This window comes from Macaca thibetana, chromosome 2, assembly GCF_024542745.1.
Source record: "Macaca thibetana thibetana isolate TM-01 chromosome 2, ASM2454274v1, whole genome shotgun sequence".
NCBI classification, from domain to species: domain Eukaryota; kingdom Metazoa; phylum Chordata; class Mammalia; order Primates; family Cercopithecidae; genus Macaca; species Macaca thibetana.
In genome coordinates, this window is record NC_065579.1 from 32,295,509 (window position 1) to 32,310,196 (window position 14,688).

The 14,688-nt window shown below is 35.1% G+C and overlaps 1 protein-coding gene across 10 annotated transcripts in view; it reads left to right on the forward strand.

The window, feature by feature from the left end:
- The window catches only part of ANKRD28 (ankyrin repeat domain 28), a 189,975-nt gene that overhangs the window by 55,839 nt on the left and 119,448 nt on the right, over window positions 1-14,688 (forward strand). For 4 of the 10 annotated variants that reach the window (XM_050777511.1, XM_050777502.1, XM_050777533.1 and 1 more), the window contains one exon: window positions 10,345-10,428. The exons of 1 other annotated variant lie outside the window; for it this stretch is intronic. In XM_050777511.1, the coding sequence (XP_050633468.1) occupies window positions 10,345-10,428 (84 nt within the window). Of the gene's footprint in view, window positions 1-7,119; window positions 9,263-10,344; window positions 10,429-14,688 lie in introns of those variants that run through there. 5 more of the 10 variants (XR_007722763.1, XM_050777495.1, XM_050777530.1 and 2 more) reach the window with 4 other exon arrangements.

A 14,688-nucleotide genomic window follows, 5' to 3' on the forward strand; every position in this document is an offset into this window, starting at 1 on the left:
ATCAGATTGACAGGGATATTTTATATCACAACTTTAAAAAAAGACCTCTAAAATGATGAGTCCTTTTCCTTAATTTCTGACTGCTTCTCAAGGTAATCAAAATTATGAAGAAAATAACCTAACTTGTAAAAACATTACTTAAATGCAGTACTACATACTTGCTAACAGAGTAGTTTTACTCCCTTTCTTCCTTAGTTTTGGCATATTAGGTGTATTCTAGAAAACTAACCTGTGTTCGTTTGGCCTGTTAAATGTTTTACTTACATTCTTTTGGAAGCAAGTAATTCTCTTAAGGCTGAAATCTAAAAATAGTCATCTAAATATTGATTTAAACCTTAAGTTCATATGTGTAACTCTTAAATCTACACTTAGAAAAGTCAGTGAAACTCTGTTTTCGTAAGTACGTGGTACGTAAGTACATGTGTGTTGGGAGGAGGAAAGAGAGCAAAATCAGCATTCTTCTAGTCCCCCATTATAGTGTTAAAATGTTACTTCTCTGCCTATCTCTAAAAACCTTCCTTTCTTTGAGACACCTACCATTTGGCTAGGTGATCCTTCTATTTCTTGTTGCTATCATCTGTGAAATCTCATTCCCCAGTTCTACATCTGTATCATGTTTGTCTGTCATCTAGGTGATTTCATTTCTTTGTAGATGACATTTTGAACATACTTAACTGTTTAACAACCTTCACACCAGCAGTCATCTGTACTTGGCTGTAACCACCTCCACTTGGCTCTAACCACTACAATGACCACATCTACAATTTGTCTCATCTGCTGTAATTACCTTTGCTTCTGTATGTTTGTTCTTATCTGTCCTAGACACCATGAGCCAGGAGCCATTGCTTTTAACTGCTCAACACTCACTCATACTCATTTTTAACAACTAGATATTATAAATGATAGTTTAAAATCTTCAGCCATTTTCTGAAAAATGTGATAGAGTTTTTATATGGAATGTTTTAACTAACAGACCATTGATTTCTTTGAGAAAACATCCTTCCTATAAATTAAAGGAGGAGCAAAATAATGAGGTTTGTGGAGAGTTTTATTAAAATATCCCTTTTTTTAGAGAATGGACAGTTAGAAGGTATCTGTATATGTCAGTTACAATTAATAACTTCATATGCTACACTTTTTCCTGTGATGGACTTGGTGGCAGGGTATAGTCTATATCTCAGCCTTCAGTGTATACTGTCTTTTACTATCTTTTGTGTCCTTATCTTGTACTGGTTAGATTTTTACAAGTATGACATAATACCCTATTTAAGTTGCATAAGGAGTTTGAAGGTGGTATATGATACCTTATAATTCCTTTGGCATAGTATGTATAGTAGAGATATGAATGTTTAATATTTGTTGAATCAGTGCTGTGGTCTTTTTGGTGAGTGTTTTAAAAAGGTATTCATGCCAAAAGATTTTTAGATAATTTCAGTGTACTGGACTGAGTAGAATTGAGCCAGATCTCACTATTCTTTATGAATTTTTTTATATTCACCTAGTTGTAGGCAACATTTCATTTCGAAGTCATGAGGGTAGATGCTAAGATATGGGCTCTGTATTAAGTTTAAAACAGACTTTGACAACATGAAATGGACCTTAGATATTGATGTAACAAGTCGCATTCTTCATTGTATAAATTTGGAAACTAAAAAAGTCCCAAATTGCTTAAACTCCATAAGCAGTGGTTGCTTAAGTCCAAAACCTGGGAGGTTTGTGGTTATCATCTTTTCCATCACCCTTATATCCAGTCTGTTAACATGTCTTATAAATCCTATTTCTAAAATATATTTCTTTCTTTTTTTTAAGATGGAGTCTCACTCTGTCGCCAGGCTGGAGTGCAGTGGTGCGATCTCAGCTCACTACAGCCTCCGCCTCCCAGGTTCAAGTGATTCTCCTGCCTCAGCCTCCTGAGTAGCTGGGATTACAGGCACACACCACCACGCCTGGCTAATTTTTGTATTTTTAATAGAGATGGGGTTTCACCATGTTAATCAGGCTGGTCTCAAACTCCCGACCTCGTGATCTGCCCACCTTGGCCTCCCAAAGTGCTGGGATTACAGGCATGAACCACTGTGCCCAGCCTCTAAAATATATTTCTATCTCTCCATCTATATGGTCATGTCCTAATTCAGATCATCCACTCTGTTGGATTACTGCAGTAGTCTCCTAACTAGTCCTTTGGCTTCCATTCTTCTACCCCTTTAATCCATTCTTCTTTTTTTTTTTTTTTTGAGACGGAGTCTCGCTCTGTCACCCAGGCTGGAGTGCAGTGGCCGGATCTCAGCTCACTGCAAGCTCCGCCTCCCGGGTTTACGCCATTCTCCGGCCTCAGCCTCCCGAGTAGCTGGGACTACAGGCGCCTGCCACCTCGCCTGGCTAGTTTTTTGTATTTCTTAATAGAGACGGGGTTTCACCGTGTTAGCCAGGATGGTCTCGATCTCCTGACCTCGTGATCCGCCCGTCTCGGCCTCCCAAAGTGCTGGGATTACAGGCTTGAGCCACCGCGCCCGGCCTAATCCATTCTTCATATCAAAGCCACATAATGTTTTTAAAGCAAAAGCAAATCATGACTTCCTTAATAAAAATTTTAACGAGTTCTCAATTAATAAAAAATACAAACTTTATAACTTAGTTTACAAGGCCTCTCTATCACATGACCATACCCACTTCTCCAACTGCATATGATATTGTCCCTCATGATTGCTTGCCCAGCCACATGGGCCACCCGTTAGTTCCTTGTCTTTCAGACGTTTTTTTAATTCGAGAATTTATCACAGTTGGAATCATATGGTATTTATTTGTGTGTATGGTTCATTAGAACAAGGATTGACTATTCATAATTTTGTTTTCTCAGCTTGGCACAAAGACTGGCACATAGTAGATGAATACATACTAGGTGAATGGATGGGGCAGATGAGTGATTGGCTGACTAAATGTTTCTGAGCCTCTGTTTCCCATTTAGAGATTTGATAACAGTACCCCATCAAAATGGTGGCTGAAGATCGTTGAGAATATTTGTGGTAACTGTTTCCACCTCTTTCTCTCTCCTCTAATTGTCCTTAGCTTATCCAGGAAAATATGAATTATTTTCCAGCAGATTTCTGGTTATTGTTTCTAGTACAATATGTTACAGCTCAAGTTTCTAACTCATTTATTGAAAATTTAAGCAGCTACATTGTACTGGAGTATGGATGTTGGAAGAACAGGGCTGGAAGGATATATGCCCACTCATAGATAATTAAAGGAAGAGTAAGATTATCATTTAGAGTTAGGCTCAGCTCCAAGTACCAGAGATGCAAAATTACAGTTTCTTAAACAAGGCAAGACTTTTTATTTCTGTCTAACATAAAAGTCAGAAACTAGACAGTCCAAGGCTTGTATGGCAGTTGTGTTTGGCAAAGTCCTCAAAGATCCAGCTCCCTTCTAGCGTTGTTGTTTCACTACCCTAGACTATGGTCCTTGTTTGGTTTAAGATAGTGGCCAATCATCTTTGTTCCAGGAAGCAAGCTGAATGTGCTAGTTGATCTTTAAGAAAGTTTTCTGGAAGGCACACAACACCTGTACTTAAAATTTTGGTCAGACTTTTTCATGTGACTCCTAGCTACAAGAGAACTGAGAAATGTGGTCTTTATTATGTGAGGCTCTGTACTTACCTAAAGCTGGAATGGAAGCCTGGAGGAATGGACACAAAATACAGATCTTTTCAGAAAACACATGTAATATTAATATGTGCTAACAATCTGCAGTGTACAGTACTACTAATATTGGAAGGGTTAACAATTTATTACTTATTACCAGTGTAACGTACCAGTGGGATCAAACCACTTGAGATCGTCAAATAATATTGGTTATTAGCCATTTTGGCATTATGACTACATAAAAATTAAATAAGTGGCCTGGATCATAAATATGTTACCTGCAGAGAGTTAAATCTGATCTATTATGAGGATTTTGAGTTGTGTTTTAAATATTTAGTGACTTTCTTGCAGTGGCTCTAATAATCATGTAGATAATTGCATAGATTCTGGCCTGTATAGCCTGGAAAGCAGCTATTCCTTGATTTCTCACCCCTCGCCCTCTACCTCATTTTCTTTTAACTCTATTGATAAGACTTTTTTTTTCCTAAAGTATATGGATAGATGAGTCATAGCTCAAGAAGATTGGTGAGGATTCTTGATCTGCCAGAAATGTTTTCTGAAACAATGTTTGAACCCACTTCCAGACCAGGTTGTTACTTGGCACAGAGTAGTCAGTTAATATACCCTGGTATTCTATTCTGTGATAATATGGAGTTCACAGATGTGTAAGATAAAAGGTGAGGTTTAGGTTGGATCTTGATGCAGAAAGGAAAAATCATTTGTGTCAAAAAAAAAAAAAAAAGAAATTCTGGCATAACAATTAGGAATCCAAAAATTATCTTCCAGTGATTTAATGTTTTTATAATCAGTAAAAAGGTTTAAGCCAGCTTTACCATTATGTGATTCTATTAATAGTAGGAGTAAGCTCTTGATAGGATACATTTTAGTATAAAGAATAGAAGGATTATAAAGCTGTCAGAGTTGAACTTGTTAGCTTATTAAAAACTTAATTTAAGGCCTAAAAAATAAGTACCAAAGAAAACAACCACATCCCCTTGATATTTCTCTAAGTGGAAAAAAATGTTGAACTTAGTTTGCACAATCTTTATCAGTCATTTTTTTTTTTATCAGAAGTACTTCTCTGTTTCGAATTTCTTAAATATTCACTTGTCTCCTTTTCCTTTAAGATGTGAGTTCCTTGAGGGTAGGAGCCTGTCTTATTCAATAGAAGACACAAAACTGCTGCTAATTTAAATAATTTAAAAACTGACATATTTCTCTGTGTATTTTTTATTTGCTTTTGATTTTATAATATACCTGGGCTAGTACTTCCTATCCTTTTTCCCAAAGGAATTTTATAGTCCCTAAACTGTAAAATCTAGTGAAGGTAGAAGAATGGAAGAACCTGGTAGTCTTTCTCGCCTAAGTTTACTGCTCCCTCTCCCCAGTTAACACTTAGTATGTGCTTGTCTAGTTACTAGAGTCTCAAACGACCTTTCAGCAGACTCTCAAGAGACCACTGAAATGTTTGGGGACCTAGCAACTGAATGGGATCTCTAGACTTTAGTCTGAATTACCTCATTTGTACTGGGTCGAGGGGAGGAGGAGTTTAATGGCCTTTGATCCACTCACTGGCTTCACAAGAGATATCATTCAGCTATCCCAAATATCCATAACAATAAGGTTATCTTGTTTAGATTTCACAACACTATGAAGTAAATTCTGTTAATGTCATTTAATAGATGTTAAAATGAACACAGAGAGGTTACTAAATGAGTAGCCCAGGATCCCAGAATTAGGTTAGCGGGAAGCCTGGATTAGAACTTCAGACAATTTGACTACAAAATAGCCTACATTCTCAAGCACCGTACTATTACTCTATTTCTCCTAGATAAAAATCTCTGCAGGTTATTATTTTTCTTACGTAAGTGTCAAGAAATTTAGGCTCAGGGAATTTAAGTAGTTTGCCTAAGGACACAGCTAGGAAATGATGGAATCAGAATTGAACTTCAGGTGGAATGACTCCTGAGCCCTTAGTTTTAACCATCACCCCATACCTTTGTGTTGTATCCCATCAGCTTCTGAAATTTTAATTGTTCACTTATTAAAGATATGAAACTCACTTTTTTGCACCTTAATGCCTCCTATATTTTCTGGTTAAAATATATGTATACCAACACACCCCCACTATTCTTGTTTATAAATCTCCCACCCTTCCAGAGTCTTGTGATGTTAGAATTCATTTCAGTGGAATTATTTATAGGTGGAAGGAAACAATATGTGTGTAACACAGTCCCTACCTTCAAGGAGTTTGCTTTCTGGTTGGAAAAGACCTAAGTATGGAGGTTGACGTAAAACAAGAAACAGGATGTACCTGCTTAAGTCTAAGTAGGTGAACTGAGGTACTAGATACTTTGGAACAAGTTAAGATTGTTAAGATAAAAAGAGATTTTGCTTTGGGGGCCTGAGAACCCTGAAGATGAAATATAGGATATTATTACTATAGTTGTTTCGCTTTCAGGTATTTCAAATATTAAGGTATTTTTGATTCAGCTATGTGGAGATGGATAACATAATTTATGTTTAATATTTACATACCTTTAATTTGGCTTAAAAGTATTTTATATATTTTAAAATATAATGAATTGTTATCATGTTTTTAATTGGTACAAATATGTTAGTTATTGCTTCTTTCGTAGATTGATATATTTTATAGCTTTCAATGGTTCTTGTTTTAATTTCTGACATTCTTATATTATCTGTATCATGCTGGGTTTTTTATGGCTATAAGACTTGCTTTGAAGTACTCATTTGGAAATAACTTGTTTTAGAATATAGCAATAAATAGTATATTCCTTTGTTATCTAAACTTTTCACAACCTTTATAGGTTACCTGTTTGTTAAGATCACTTTTATAAGCTAGTATTATAGGTTGCAAAGTTCTGGAGATGAGTGGTGAGAGTGTGTCTGTATGTGTGTGTACTCAGTGATAGCATAGCAGAATAGATTAGAAAGAGTATGTGTTTGAAATTATATACAGCTTTATTAATTTACACAACTTTGGGTAAAATACGTCATTTCTGAGTCCATTTTTCCCTCTATAATGGGAATATAGCAAGGTTATTGTATTAAATGAGAATGTGCAGCACATAGCATATCACAGATGTTCAAAAGTATGTTTATTAATAAAAATACTAGTTAATATGAAAAACACAAATTGAAGGGGGACCATGGTATTTTCTTTGTAAGTTTTCTCTTGAGAGATATCCCCCATGTTGGGTAAACAGAGAAAGAAGAAAAAAAAAAACAAATGATTGGTTTTGACATTTGTGACTTTGGGAAATTTATAGGGAGGGAGATTATTTGCATTACCCTGTACCCTTTTGACATAGGTGATTCAGGACGAAGGCCTTTTTTTTTTTCTTAATGTACCTCTTTAACAGATTTTTAAGGCTTTATTCCCTATCCAAATGGGAAGGTAGGATTATTTTATTTCTTCAGTGAAAAATCAAATGATTTATATAATTTTAGGTTAGGATTTCTACATTATGAAATGTTTGCTTTTCCCTTTAAAATATGAATCAATGATTGATTAAATTCACCAATTTAGAAATTGTTAGACAATGTTAAATTTCATTTGTTTAAACTTTGCATTCTAGAAAATAAAATACATCTGGCAGATTAAAACTGATCTTGGTAAAAATATGAATAAAACTATTTCATGGTTTTTATAATCTTATAAAATATTTCTCCATCTTTAAACTTTTATGAGTCCATTGCAGGCATATTCTTACTGCAACTGTCATCATAGGGTTAAACATTTGCTTTATTGTAACGCACGAAAGCAGTTAAGCCGTTAGGAATTGTTTACTTGCTAAAACCACTGTTAGTCAGCAGAGGCAGTACACCAGATTTCCTTGTGGCTTTTAGTGGAAAATGTTAAAAGCGCACTCATTTTTCAGTTATAGAATTTTTTAGTTTGATCTGGATTAGTCACAGAACTGGCATGAACCTTCTAATTGTGAAGGCTGTCCAAATGCACTATTTTTTTCTCCTGCTAGAGGAAGTTACATCCCGAGCAGTAGCTCAGATCTCTGGTAAGTGTAACATGTGAGCATTACTAGGCATTTCATCCTGCGGGTCTGCAGTCTTTGCTCTTCAGACTGTTGCTCCATTGGAATGCTTCTGTGGGACCGATACTGAGGTTCTGTAGATATTTTTTAAGGACCTACTCATTTGGGGATGTCAGCGGTGTTTTGCAAGATCATCTGAGGAACAGGAAAGCATTTGAAATCTGAAAAGGATAACTGTAGCGGTTTTCACAGTGGAAGGAAACTATATTGGCAAAGAGGCAGATGATTGAATAAAGTAGTTGGCTCAAAGAAGATGCACAGTCTGCTGTTTTTTCCTCTGAATGAAGACTGTTTAATGGAAGCTGTATTCATGTGGAGATCAAAGGAAACACTGGAATGATAAACTACTATGTTTTTTTTTCTCCCTCTTTTTTTTTTTTTTTTTTTTTTTTAAGAAAACAAAAAGCCTGCAGCAGTAATTTGAGCTCAAATGCCTTCTAATTCCTTCACAGCCTGCTTGTTCTATTAGGATTCTCCACTAACACCATTTCTGCCTGGTGCCTGTGCCCTTTTGCTGGAGCAGCCACAGACAACTGCCTGATGGAGAAAGAATGAATGCTCTGCCTTGCTTATACTATCGATGGAAATAAAGCTAACTGTGTTTCTTCTATTATATGGGAAATCTGGATTAATCAAGCTGTATTCTAGTACCAAGAGTCGTATTGTCTCTTGTGATCTGACTCATCACATGTAAATGTACTGCAGCTTTGCTATTAATGCAGAGTGGTTTTGTTTTTTCTTTTTTTCGCCCCTTTCCCAAACACTGAAAGAATTGTTAACCTGTGAGCTTCATTTTCAGGATTTGTGCTGAGCTCTAGATCTTTTTTTCTGTGAATAGTATCTGCATTAAACCAGTGATGAAGAAATGAAGACAAATTAGAAGTGGAAACAGAATAGTGAGATTTTATTTTTTTATTTTCAATTATAAGCAAAACAGCTACTGGTAACTCTATGACCTTGCAGGAAACAGTGGGTATTGCTGTGATCATCGCTGTCATAGCAGTTGTTTCTCATTTCATTCTATATTGTGTGGTGGTGTGTCACCAAAAACAATGATTGTTTTGTGGAAGTAAATTTCAGAGATAGAGCAATAAGACTCTTTTGGTAGAGGAAAAATATTTTTAAATGAGCTTGGACTCAGTTTTAGTTATTGATATGTTGGTGTGAAATTTCTTCTTAAGTATTGCAGTAACCCAACAGAAATAATAGAATTTTGTTATATTTAGGAAGTTACAAATTATGTAGTCATAATTTTAAACTTGTTTTTCCAGTAGTACTTATTAACTTAAAAAAAAAAAAAACCAGTTGTGCTGTTCGGAGAATGTTTGTAAGTGTTGTACAGAAGAGGAGGAAAAACTACTTGTGCTCTTCCAACTGTGACTTTTATCACATAGCTTGGAATTTAGTGTTTTAAAAGATCGAATGAGTCGAGTGTGTATTGTTGTTTTGGAGGAGGTAGAAGATGAGTCTCCTGCATTCATTTCTAAATTGCCACAGGAAAATAAATCCCTACATTCTCCACCTTCTGGAAATGTATTGGTAAGATATGTAAGTTTATATGTTTACTATATTCTACTGAACTAGTAGTATAAATTTTGTTTTTTAAGAGTAGATGTAGATTTCCAATAGTTTCTTTACAAACCCAAATTAAAGCAATATATGTATAAATATGATGCAATAATATTTTTGTATAAAATGCACATTTCATTTTTACTTTTTCGAATAACATTTCAGTCTTTACTATGTCTTAATCTCTTAAAAAGACTGTTTAAAAATAACTTAAGAATTAGTAGTTATGGCAACCACGTTTCTGTTTTCATTTTGTGGTTTCAGAAACTGATGTAACAAGAATCAGGAACTCTACATATTTTAGGAAAGGTTGACTACCCCTAGCAATACCAAAGCATGGCCTTTTCTGTAATGAATTTTATGTATTTACATGCAAGACTTTGTATGAGATTCAGTCTTCATCTTTAACCTTGGTTTTAGTGCTACTGTCAGCCGGCTCCTTGACTAGTATAGTATACCTTATCAAGAGTCTGTGTCGTTAAGAAATCATTGTACTTAGTTATGCATGTGTTTGTCTTTTCAAGTTATTTAAGTATCCAGTATTTTTTGGTCTTTGATTAGTGGCTATTTTCATCAACTGCCAGGTTTGCTTTCTTGGGATTTGTATCTTTGTACCTGTAGTGCTAATCCATGTAAGATAATTTGATGCCCCAAACAGACCTTTTCAAAAGAGCCTTCCTTCATGGGCTGGAAATTGCTTAACAAGTTCTGTCCCACAAGTAGGTGTTGAGATCACACATTTGTATTTGGAAGAGTCTTTCTTTTTGTCATATACAGAAACAGAGGCTTCTACTTATAAGAAATGAAATAAAATCTGATTGTGTTTATTATACTACCTAAATTGGGTCAAACTGAATTCATTTTTTTTTTTTTAATTAGGCCTTTTTTTTCCAAGTAGAAATCCTGTACTTTGACATGATTTGGTTTTATGAAACTTCTGGCTAATGTCAAAAGTGATTATTGCTACAGGGAAGAAAACTTGTAGATTCAGAAACTATGTAATATCCTTAGTCACCCCACATGGATGATTCTAATGTTTTTATTACTCTCTTATATTTTAGCCATCACTGGTGCAAGCTATATTTAACGGAGATCCTGATGAAGTTCGAGCACTAATATTTAAGAAAGAAGATGTTAACTTTCAGGTAAAACAGTTAATTCACTGATGCCAGCCTTTAAAACTACTTATTAAAATTATTTCCTAGAATTGTGATTTTTGTTTATAAGACATAATATAACTCTGTAACAGTTGTTTTAAATGAGGGCAGGAAGGTATTGAGGCAAAAGGGAAAACACTGGACATACACTCAGGGCAGTAATAGCCAGTAGGGGTCTTTTGTTCTCCCAGCTTTTTACTTTGAAATTTTTTAAACACAGGAAAGTTAAAAAAAAACACTCTGACTACCCATATACCTTTCACTTATGTTTGGTATTGATAACATTTTGCCATATTTGCTTTATTGATATACATCTTTTACATGTATATGTAGTAAGTTGCAGAAATCATGATACTTCACCATTAAATACTTAACTGTGCATTTCAAATGAGGATTCTTTTAAGTGTATATCTAAATATAAGATCAGATTTGCTTTTTGTAAATAATCATGGTGAGTGTTTTATGATGATGGTTGATTAATTTTTGTCAGATTAGGTTTTCGGTAAAGTCATTGTTCGAAAAGTTTTCAGACTTAAAGATACAGTAGTATATTCACTGCTGACATGATGGACAGTTTTAGAAAGAGTGGATATACGGATAATTTTCTCTCTGTATGTTTTTTCAATGGCCAGTATGTAGTTTACTAAATTGTAGCTGAAAGTACATTATGTACTCTAACAAAATTACATCCACTAATGTATATATTTTTACCAGAAACAAATGTACCCCTGAGTTATGGAGGGAGTGAAAAGTCATATGATTCACAAAGTCGCTGTGGCAACACCAAAACAGACGACCTAGAAATGATTGGGGTTTTAAGAAAGCACCCGTTGCAAGCTCATTTTTAACTCTCATCTTTCCTCCTTTTTTTTTTTTCTTGATACAATACTGCTGTGACCACTTAGGTAGATACAAAAAGGTTTTAGCTTATTTTTAAAACAATGGATTATCTGAATAGATTTGAGGCATTGGCTAAAACTGTTGTTAATTTTAACATTGGGTAATGAACAGAATGCTGTCATTATATATTTTTTAAAGCTTTTTCTAAGTGAATTGACTTCAAGTTTATATTTAGTTGGAAACATGCACCTAATTCAGGATATATGTATGTATGTATGTATTTAGAGACAGAGTCTGGCTCTGTTGCCCAGCTGGAGTGCAGTGGCATGATAGCTCACTGCAACCTCTACCTCCCAGGTTCAAGCGATTCTCCGCCTCGGCCTCCCGAGTGGCTGGGACTACAGGCACCTGCCACCACGCCCAACTAATTTTTGTGTTTTGAGTAGAGACAGAGTTTCATTCACCATGTTGGCCAGGCTGGTCTCAAACTCCTGATCTCAGGTGATCCGCCCGCCTTGGCCTCCCAAAGTGCTGGGATTATAGGCGTGAGGCACTGTGCCTGGCCATGGTTTGTTTTAAATGGAGTGTCTGGTCACTTTACCCAGGGTATACTGAAGAGTGTGCATTTCTAAGAAAATAGCTAAAGGGGTATATAGATGCACGAAAAGGTGGAAAACATGTTTTCTGTTCCATTTAACTCCTAAGGTTTTCTTGTTGTTTTGGTTTTATTTTAATAGTACTGACAAATACTACCTTGATTAGAAAGTTTGAACTGTAATTCCATTTACCAGGGCCAATTTCTCCATCATAACAAAGTTTATTACAGCTAACATTACTTTTATGTTATATTTAATTAATTTATCCTAAATTAAAAAAATATTCAGAGTCGTTGAGAGCATCAGCTCATTCATCAGTAGTCCTTTCTTGAGAGTGACTCTGACATTGTCTTCAGTGATACAGAGATTTTTGACAACAACTTTTATGATTGCCTTTAGGCCTTTTCTCTCATGACCATTTCTTAGTAGTTGAGAGTGTTGCCTTAAAGTCAAGATTTATTAACTTTTTGTCCGTTATTTGAATTTAAGATGGTAAATATCTTATGATTTTGTTTGATAAGGAATCATATGGGGTTTTAAAAGGCAGTGGGTGTTAAATGCCCTTTTAATTGGTAATAAAATATTTTTAAGCTTTATGTCAGTGTGACTGTGGTATTTTTCCAAAGTAAATTTATTTAAATAAGTATTTGGAGAATAACACTGGACTTTTTGAAACTCAAGTTTCTCTTAAGTTTTTTGAAGTTGTTTTTATACATTTTTAGAATGGATATAAGTTCAGATTTATTTTTCTACCATTAAATAGTCATTGTATAATTTTAGATTAGTTTCTTTAGTCACACCCTGAAATTATGAATTTTGTAGACCACTAAACAGCACCTTTCTTAGTAACACACCAAATAGATTTTTCTTTTTATTTTAGTGTGTTTTAAAAAAAATTTGTGGTTACATAGTAGAAGTCTATATTTATGGGGTACATGGAATGTTTTGGTACAGGCATATAATGTGAAATAATCGTATCATGAAGAATGAGGTATTCATCCCCTCAAGCATTTATCCTTTGATTTACAAACATTCCAATTACATTATTTAAGTTATTTTAAAATATACAATTAAGTTATTATTGACTCTAGTCACCCTATTGTGCTATCAAATAGTAGGTCTTATTCATTCTGTTTTTTTTATACCCATTAACCATCCCCACCTCCCACTTAACCCCCCACTACTCTTCCCAGCCTCTGGTAACCATCCTTATGCTATATCCGTGAGTTCAATTGATTTGATGTTCAGATCCCACAAATAAGTGAGAACATGTGATGTTTGTTTTTCTGTGCCTGCCTTATTTCGGTTAACGTAATGATCTCCAATTCTATCCATGTTGTTGCAAATGACTAGGTCTCTTTTTTTATGGCTGACCAGTACTCCATTGTGTATGTACCACATTTTCATTATCCATTCATCTGTTAATGGACACTTAGATTGCCTCCAAATGTTAGCTATTGTAGACAGTGCTGCAACAGGAGTGCAGATATCTCTTTGATATTCTGATATCCTTTATTTTGGATATATACACAGCAGTGGGATTGCTGGATCATATGGTAGCTCTGTGTTTAGTGTTTTGGGGGACCTCCAAACCGTTCTCCATGGTGGTTGTACATTCCCACAAATGGTGTAAAGGGTTCCCTTTTCTTCACATCCTCACACTGCCTGACTCTTGGATAAAAGCCATTTGAACTGGGACAAGATGATATCTCTTTGAGTTTTGCATTTCGCTGATGATAGTGATGTTAAGAACCTTTTTGCCATTTGTGTGTCTTCTTTTGAGAAATGTCTATTCAGATCTTTTGCCCATTTTTTATCAGATTATTGGGTTTTTTCCTGTAGAGTCGTTTGAGCTCCTTATATTCTGGTTATGAATCCCTTGTCAGAGGGGTAGTTTGCAAATATTTTCTCCCATTCTGTGGGTTGTCTCTTCACTTTGTTGATTACTTACTTCCTTTGCTGTGCAGAAGGTTTTTAACTTGATGTGATCCCATTTGTCCATTTTTGCTTTGGTTGCCTGTGCCTGTGGTCTGTTGCTCAGGAAATCTTTGCCCAGACTAATGTCCTGGAGATTTTCCCCACTGTTTTCTTGTATTAGATTCAGTTTGAGGTGTTTAATGCATTTTGATTTGATTTTTGTGTATGGCAAGAGATAGGGGTCTAGTTTCATGATTTTGCATGTGATTATCCAGTTTCCCAGCACCATTTATTAAAGAGACTATCTTTTCCCAGTGTATGTTCTTGGCACCTTTGTCAAAAATGAGTTCGCTGTAGATGTTTGGATTTGGTTTTGGGTTCTCTATTCTGTTCTATTGGTACATGTGTCTGTTTTTATGATAGTACCATACTGTTTTGGTTACGATAGCTCTGTAGCATAATTTGAAGTTAGATAATGGGAATCCACCAGTTTTGTTCTTTTTGCTTGGAATAGCTTTGGCTATTCTGGGTCTTTTGTGGTTCCATATAAATTTTAGTATTTTTTCTATTCCTGTGAAGAATGTCATTGGTATTTTGATTGGGATTGCATTGAATCTGTAGATCGCTTTGGGTAGTGTGGACATTTTAACAGTATTGATTCATCCAGTCCGTGAACTTGGAATATTTTTCCATTTTTTGGTATCCTCTTCAATTTTCTTCATTCGTGTTTTATTTTTTCCATTATAGAGATCTTTTACTTCTTTGGTTGATTCCAAAGTATTTAATTTTATGTGTGGCTATTGTAAACAGGCTTACTTTTTAACTTCTTTTTCACATTGTTCACTGTTGGCATATAGAAATGCTAGTGATGTTTGTACATTGATTTTGTGTTCTG